Source organism: Lipotes vexillifer, unplaced genomic scaffold, assembly GCF_000442215.2.
Source record: "Lipotes vexillifer unplaced genomic scaffold, Lipotes_vexillifer_v1.1 scaffold233, whole genome shotgun sequence".
Classification (NCBI taxonomy): domain Eukaryota; kingdom Metazoa; phylum Chordata; class Mammalia; order Artiodactyla; family Lipotidae; genus Lipotes; species Lipotes vexillifer.
In genome coordinates, this window is record NW_006790915.1 from 51,481 (window position 1) to 60,297 (window position 8,817).

Sequence of the window (8,817 nt, forward strand, 5' to 3'; positions counted from 1 at the left end):
ATAGGTTATTTTTACATATGTTCTGAGGTGAAAACTGCAATAGCAATTTAAACTTATTTTTACTTACTTTTCTATATGTTTTGATTCTTTCGTGGGTGGGGGTGAGGGTAAAAGGTTTGAGTTCTCTGAAATTCTCCCCTGCCCCCGACCTCTGGAGATGAGAAAGTTATTATGCTACTTTGCTGCAGGATTGGCTGATGTCATTTTACAGGGACCTTTCATTTCTGTGATTTCTCCTTCCCTCCCCACCAGGAAAGAATGCCATACTTAAGTCACACTGCCTCCAAGACATCTGATGCTTTGACACTCTTCCTTAGCACAACTCTGCTAAACCCAAATCCCTTTTGTAAACCTTTATGTTGATGATCCACATGGGGCAGCGGGGAATTACAGGTGCCACAAATAAAAATAGGAGAGGGCAAGGAATTTGAGACCTGTTAGAGGGGGTGAGCTGAGGTGAACTGATCCTAGGTGAACAGAGAGGAAAGGTATGTCAGTGATTATGAATGTAACTGGGGAAAGGGGGGAGACTATAGCAGAGGCATCCCTGTTGGGAAGAATAAGAAGCAGAAGAAGGGAGAGGGGAACTGTTTTCAATTTCAGTGTTTCAAGAAGCTGGTTGTTAAAAATTGCTTTTCTATTGAGGACCAGTATTGAAGCATCCTGATTCCCTCTAGAGTACTTGTATCTTTTCTAACGTTATGGTTAACTGGATTATATAATTTAAAAACACAGTGGTGTTTTCTATATCTACATCCTTATGATGTTTCTAGGTTGTTTATTCTCTGTTGATGCTTAGTAGCATGATGAAAAACTGAGCAGTTTGTGCTCTCTGAGTTTGGGGGTTGGGGGTTTGTTTTTATTTTTTCTTTTGGTGGAAGTACTTAAACCAACTTAAATATGATGACTGAGGATTAAGTCTGGCAGGCAACTCTTTGTATTTTGTATTAGACTTCAAAATCTTTTCTTCTTCTTCTTCTTTTTTTTTTTTTAAATCCAGGAGAATGCTTTATTGCAACTTTTAGCTGACTAGATGCTTAACTTAGTAACAAGTTTAGCCCTTGTAACTGGCTAGCTAAAAGCAAATCGGCTTGTTTCTCAGATCTTTGGGGGATAGCAAGAAACATTTGAGTGAATGTTGTTGAAGATTTTCAGTAGTATAGAAAATGATGGCGCTCTTGTGATATTTGTAAGTAGTAAGTAAAATTTACTTTTTGTGTACAAATCTTTGAAGTTTTTGTTGTGTTGAGAACTTTTCGATGGTAGCATGTTAAAGCTGATAGTATTGTCTTCGTTTTTTTTTTCTTTTCTTACAGCAAGCAAGGATTTGGCACAGACATCCTATTTCATGGCTACCAACAGGTTGTTATCCTGACCCTCTTTGTTGCACTGTTGTAGCACACTATAGCTTCCTTTAATGCAGGGCCCCCTCAATGTGTCTCTTACCCTTGTTGCAGCAGGAGACTGGACCATCTACTGTGGTGGTACCTTCCTGTCTGCTTTGCGGTGTATTGTACAAGGGACTTTTGGCACAGAGGGGTTAAATGCACAATGTGAAGTGTAGTGGTGCTTTCTGATGACATATTCTCGATTTGTGAGTGCATAAGTCTAAAATTGGTAGCCTGAATAGCAGCTAAAGATTACAAAGAGCTAAACTTAACGTAGAAATTCGAGCAACTTGGTAAGTATAAAGCTATTTCTAGTTTACAATTATAGTTAAATGACAATTTAAAAAAATTTCACATTGATCCAATCTTAACTTTAAAATAATCATTAAAGCTTTTTTAATAAATAAAATTTATATAACTTGGTTTTTTTTTTCCAGATAATACCCGCCAGTAGTAGATTAGTAGTAGTCACATCCTATCAGTGCCTTGATTTGCATAAGTATAATTTTTACTTAAAAAAAAAAAAACTTACTCTTCAGTTCATATAAAGAATGGTATGGGTTTGTGCTTGATCAGTAGACATTTTCATCAATTCTGAAACTGAACTGGAAGAATAGTTTTTGAAAGTCTTTCACATCTAATATATTAATTTTGTTCTAGATTGATTATATTAATGATTTAAATTTGTTTTTAAAGTGAGTCATTAGGGAGGAGTGGACCAAACCATCTTTATGTGGTCCTTAATTTCTTGTGACACTGTTAAGTTTTGTTTAAAACTTTGGATTGGCAAACGCCAATATATTTTCTTAGGTATATGTTGTTGGGATTTAACCTCTATCCCTAGAAATTCTGAACAAGGCCAAAAAAATCACTTAAATTGAAAACTTTGGTTACAAGAGGCTAGCTGTGACATGCTACATGCCCAGTCTTTGGCATGTCATGGAAGGAGAGAGGTAGTATTTTTGTAGTATTTAACAACATTGGGCCTTCAAGCTGTTCAGCAAAAGGTAAGTTTCCTCTGTGGCTTTGCTGAGAACTAGTTTTACCTAGATAGGTTTTAAGTTGTCTGAGTTACTTAAGAATTAATGTTTGTTAAGCCACATCAAACGGTAATCCCTGATTATGATGTGTTATTGAAATTACCTTGTCAGTTTTATAGTCTTCTGCTTTTTCTTTAGTTTTTTGCCATGACATTACAAAAGAAACAAAAATACCACCAAAGAAAGTTTAAAGCGTTTTACTTGTATGTAGTAATTAGTTGAAATATACTGTCTTCCTCTCCTTTTATAGAGAGGTAAAAATACTTTTAATTTAGATGTAAAAAAAAAATTTAGAAATATTAATATATTAGTAGTATTAATAATATACTCTAGGAAGTAAGTGTGAAAATGTTCATAATCTATATAGGTTTTTAGTGTTCAGATTTTTATGACCATAGTCATAAAAAGTGTTATAATGTTAACTTTTAATTTAATAAAATAAGGTTTTGTACTCTAGACTTGAAAAAGAAAACCTTTATAATTTTGTTTTTGCTCTAATCTTATTGGTAAATGTTTTTCTTTGTTTTACATATTTGAATTTCTATGACTCTTCGGTCCAAACCTGCTTCACAACAGTCTGCATCTTACAACCTTCTGTCTTCAGTATAAACCAACAGTGATAGCATGTGTATGCATTCATTTGGCTTGCAAATGGTCCAATTGGGAGATTCCCGTGTCAACTGATGGAAAACATTGGTGGGAATATGTGGATCCTACAGTTACTCTGGAATTACTAGATGGTAAGTAGAGAAAATAAATCTTTTTGTTACATTTAAATTTTTTCTTTTTATTATGGATTAAAACTTCGATCTACTTTTGTATAGGTTTGAAAAAATACTCAGTCCCCATATACTCATGCTCAGTTGAAGTTATCACTTCTGACCAATCCAACATCCTCCTTCCCCCATAGCTATTTTGATGCCAATCCCAGACATCGTTTCATCTATTAATATTTCATCTATTTTGGAAAGATAGACTCTTTATAAACGTAATTCCATTTTAACAATTTGGCAGTAGAATTTAAAAGTATAGTTACATGATCAGGGCTTCCCTGGTGGCGCAGTGGTTAAGAACCCACCTGCCAATGCAAGGGACACGGGTTCGAGCCCTGGTCCGGGAAGATCCCACATGACGCGGAGCAACTAAGCCCGTGTGCCACAACTGCTGACCCTGTGTTCTAGAGCCCATGAGCCACAACTACTGAAGCCCGCATGCCTAGAGCCCGTGCTCCGCAACAAGAGAGCCACTGCAATGAGAAGCCCGCTCTCCGCAACGAAGAGTAGCCCCTGCTTGCCGTAACTAGAGAAAGCCCACGTGCAGCAACGAAGACCCAACACAGCCAAAAATAAACAAATAAATAAATAAATCTATTTTTTTTAAAAAAAGTATAGTAACATGATCAAATGAACAGGATGAAAATAAGGATTCATGGGGCTTCCCTGGTGGCTCAGTGGTTGAGAGTCCGCCTGCCGATGCAGGGGACACGGGTTCGTGCCCCAGTCCGGGAAGATCCCACATGCCACGGAACGGCTGGGCCCGTGAGCCATGGCTGCTGAGCCTGTGTGTGTGGAGCCTGTGCTCCGCGACGGGAGAGGCCACAACAGTGAGAGGCCCGCGTACCGCTAAAAAAAATTAAAATAAAAAAAAATAAGGATTCATTAGCCTAAAGGGGGAAAAAATGAGCATATATTAACCACCACTCAATATCTAAAGCCTTTTCAGGACTTTTCAAAGAAATATGATTTATAATGCTACAGATTGGTAATACAAGAATACCTAATTTAAAGTACACTTTGGGCTTCCCTGGTGGCGCAGTGGTTGAGAATCCACCTGCCAATGCAGGGGACACGGGTTCAATCCCTGGTCCAGGAATATCCCACATGCCGCTGACAGCTAAGCCCATGTGCCACAACTGCTGAGCCTGTGTGCCTCAACTACTGAGCCTGTGTGCCGCAACTACTGAAGTCCACGCACCTAGAGCCCCTGCTCCGCAACAAGAGAAGCCACCGCAATGAGAAGCCTGCGCACCGCAACAAAGAGTAGCCCCCGCTCGCAGCAACTAGAGAAAGCCGCCCGTGCGCAGCAACGAAGACCCAATGCAGCCAAAAAATAAATAAAATTAATAAATTTTAAAAAATAAATAAGAAACTAATTTTGTTGAGTTTAAAATGTATAAGCACAAAGTCAGGTATTAACAATGTAGAAGATGTGAAGCAGTGAGCTAAAGGTATTTTCATGGTACTATTCCTTGCTCTGTTCCACTGATGGTAAAGTGTGTCATTGTTGTCTTGCATTAATAAGTATGAATTCACAAGGAAAGATGGGGAGTATAAGTTCTGTACATCATGGACCTGGAATTTGGAGGTCTCCTGATAGGACGTTTTTCTGGTAGAGAAATAAGCAGGCCAGAGGCAGAGGATTCCTGGGGATTAAGACATTTTAACCAGGCACTCTAGATTTCAGGAAGGAAATAGATAACATTTCTTACCTAATATATGCATAAATCTAAACTGGTATGTTAGGTTTTCTGCTTCTTTTTGTGGGCTTTCCCCAATTTCCTTTACAAAATTGAAGCTAATTTGAAAACTGGATTTACATGACTTCCATTATATAAAGTGAGAGACCCCTATGGCTTTGGAATGTGGTTTTCCATTAATATCTTAGATGCTTTAAGATAGAAATTTCATTAAGGGTCTGCTCCCTTTTCTGTGAAGGGCCAGATAGTAACTATTTTAGGGTTTGTGGGCTATACTATCTATGCACCTAGACAGCTCTGCCACCGTAGCTGGAAAGCAGCCATAGGCGACCTGTAAAATGAGTGGCTGTGTTCCAGTAAAACTTTATTTACAGAAACAGGATGCAGGTCATATTTGGTCCACTGGTGACAGTTTGTCTACCCTTGTGGTAAAATATGCTTTTTGTTAGGTCTCTTGATTTTGTTTTGGTATTTTTTTTTTCCTCCCTGAAAAATTTCTCCCGGATTATATACCTCATGCTGTATTACTGCCGCATGATTATCCTCTTTTCCTTACATTGTCAGAGGTTTTTTTAAAGGTTATTCAGAGTGGTAGGAAATCTTCAGTGAGTTGAAATAACATCTTCTAAAAACTAGTGTGGGGGGGTGCTTCCCTGGAGGTCCAGTGGTTAGGGCTCCATGCTTCCATTGCAGGGGATGCGGGTTCGATCCCTGGTCGGGGAGGTTCTGCGTGCTGCGAGATGTGGGCAAAAAAAAAAACATTGTAAAGCAACTATACTCCAGTAAAAAAAAAAAATTTAATAATAATAAAAACTAGGGGCTTTCCTGGTCGCACAGTGGTTGGGAGTCCGCCTGCCGATGCGGGGGGCGCGGGTTCATGCCCCAGTCCGGGAGGATCCCGTGTGCTGCGGAGCGGCTGGGCCCGTGGGCCATGGCCGCTAGGCCTGTGCGTCGCTCCGCGGCGGGAGAGGCCACAGTGGTGAGAGGCCTGCATACCGCAAAAAAATAAAAAACTAGTGGGGGCTTTTTTTTTTTCCATCTGTGACTTGAAATTAGGTTACCTATGCCACCGTCTTACTTTAGCAGTCAGTAGATAAGATAAAATAGGCATAAACTTAATAAAAATAGTTTGTATATATGGTGCTAAAATAAAGCACACAGAAAGCGAGTAATCTGCCTTTTATCCTGCTCTTAAATTGTATCAATAGGTAAAGTCTTTTTTTGACACAACAGGAGGCACCTAAATATCCCTTTGCTTCTATTCTGAAAAGGCTCAAGTACATTATTCATTTGGAGAACCACTGAATAGGAATCTTGGACACTTAACACACTGAAAATTTCAACATATTATGTGGCACCCTTTTCTCACATTTTTGTGGGATCACATTGTGATCCCATAAAAATAAAGTAACAAAGTATAAGATACTAAGAGTATCTGAATTTTATCATGGTGTCTGAAGCATCAGTGTTTACTAAAATAATTCATTTAATGACTGTCCCCAAAACAACATTGGCTTGTATTTGGCCTACCTGTAACAGGGTTGGGGGGGGGGGCTTGGTTGTTTTGGTTTTTTTAATGATTAGTAACAAACCTTCATGTGTTTTTTATAACTTGAATTTTTTCTGAATTTGAGTCAAAACAATTTATTGTTAATTTTGGACCCAAAGGCATATGTCTGCTAGACTTACTGCTGTGTCCAAGTAGAAAAGTGGTCTTTTTTTTTTTCAGATGAAGAAATGGTAGTACAGACATTAGATTGTTTTCATCCAGACTGAATCGAAAAGCTCCTGAGACTTTAGCAGGAATTAGTTGTCACAGCTTGTGAGCATATAATGGTGCCAAGTTTTTGCATGAATCTAGTCTCTATTAAATTGGCATTAATAATGTTCTGTGACATTGTAATTCATTTGACTAATATTATTTGTCTTGAGAGTGGCCAATAACTTCATTAATGACACTATTTTGGAGTCAAAAACTATAATTCATCATAACCACACCACTTTGGAAAAGTGGGTCATCTCATTGTAATCCTAAATTTTAGGAAAGAAATTGTAAAAATATAACCAGGGTGATTTACTGATAATGTTACTAGTGTTGATTGCTAGGAAGTTATGGGTATAGGTAAAGGAATTTTTTTCATTTAACTTTGAAATGATTTTAAATCTAAAGAAATTGTGAAATAGTACAGATTCTGTACTATTATACCTTGCACCCAGTTTCTCTAAGGTTAACATCTTCTATAATAATAACATGATTATCAAAACAAAGAAGTTAACATTGGTATAATACTATTAACTACAGATTTTACTCAAATTTCCGCCATTTTTCTATTCTAGAATCCCATGTTCCATTTAGTTGGCATGCCCCTTTAATCTCTTCCAATCTGTGATAATTTTTCAATCTTTCCTTTTCTTTCATGTCCTTGACACTTTGAAGAAGAATGGTCAGTTACTTTATAAAATGTTCCTCAATTGGAGTTTCGTCTGATGTTTTCCCGTTACTAGAGTGAAGTTATGCATTTTTGGCAATATCACCACACAAGTGGTTGTATCCTACTGTGCATTTTATCATGGGGTATCATGTTGATATGTCGTATTGCTGGTAATGATAATCATGATCACTTGGTTAAGGTCATAAAGTTACTGATTTTCTCTTTATAATTAATATCTTGAGGACGGTATGTTGGGATTACACAAATATTCTTTTTCTTTAAACGTTTGCCCACTGATTTTAAAGAATCTACTGATGGATCTTGCCCATCCCAATTACTACTATGATGTTTGCCTAAGAGAGATTTTCTATTTGGAAGGAATTTTTTAAATGTGACTAAATTTTCCAGAGATTCTAAGTAAGCCTATAAAATCAGGGGGGTGTGGGAGGAGTGTTTTGTTTTGTTTAATTAAAACAAATTTTTTAAGATTCATCTTTGAAAATACCATTTCAGAGCTGTGTCTACTTCTGTATGTGCTGATGGTTGAATTAGGAGGGTGATAGTGAAGTAGATGAACTCTTGAGCTTTCTTTCTAATATTGCCCACTTGAGAGAATTCTAAATCTAAAGGCACCTTCTAAGTTTTAAATTTGAATTTTATCTTTAGAGCTAACACATGAGTTTCTACAAATATTGGAGAAAACGCCTAGTAGGTTGAAGAGGATTCGAAACTGGAGGGTAAGAGAATTGGCGGGTTTTTAGAACATCAATTTGTTAACTACATAGCCAATCAGTTTGAATTTTTGTGGTTAAATATTCTTATTTCCAGTATTCGTAAGTAATTACAGTGTTTCATAAGCTACATACACTCATAATTTATTCAACTACGGTGTCCAGTAGACTTTGCTATAAATACTTTATAAATTCCTTATTTAATTCTCATAGTGATTACCGTGGAAATAGTCTCCTCACTTTACAAACAGGAAAATTGAAGCTTAGACGAGTTAAATTCCTTACTCAAATGCTGGGCTAGGATTTAGTCTGCATCTAATTTAAAACCAGTGCTTTCAACTATTTATATCCTTTTTATGCCTCTAAATAAGATATTTATTTACTGGCAACATAAAGTGAAACCCCAGGTGATTTTATTTCCATGTATTTAATATAGAATTTTTATAAGCAAAGAAATTTGTATTAAATTCCTTTGCTGTCATTGCTTCTTCTGTGTTTTATCTAAATAGGCTAATCAGGCGGCTAAGAAACCAAAAGTAGATGGACAAGTATCAGAAACACCACTTCTTGGTTCATCTTTGGTCCAGAATTCCATTTTAGTAGATAGTGTTACTGGTGTGCCTACCAACCCAAGTTTTCAGAAACCATCTACATCAACATTCCCTGCACCAGTACCTCTAAATTCAGGAAATATATCTGTTCAAGACAGCCATGCATCTGATAATTTGTCAGTGCTAGCAACAGGAATGC

At 37.2% G+C, this 8,817-nt stretch overlaps 1 protein-coding gene across 1 annotated transcript in view; it reads left to right on the forward strand.

Annotated features, from left to right (window-relative positions):
• CCNT2 (cyclin T2) overlaps positions 1-8,817 on the forward strand; it is a 48,070-nt gene that overhangs the window by 35,664 nt on the left and 3,589 nt on the right. The window contains 4 exon segments of the mRNA XM_007472025.1: positions 1,317-1,362; positions 3,005-3,168; positions 8,003-8,073; positions 8,577-8,816. Of these exon segments, the coding sequence (XP_007472087.1) occupies positions 1,317-1,362; positions 3,005-3,168; positions 8,003-8,073; positions 8,577-8,816 (521 nt within the window).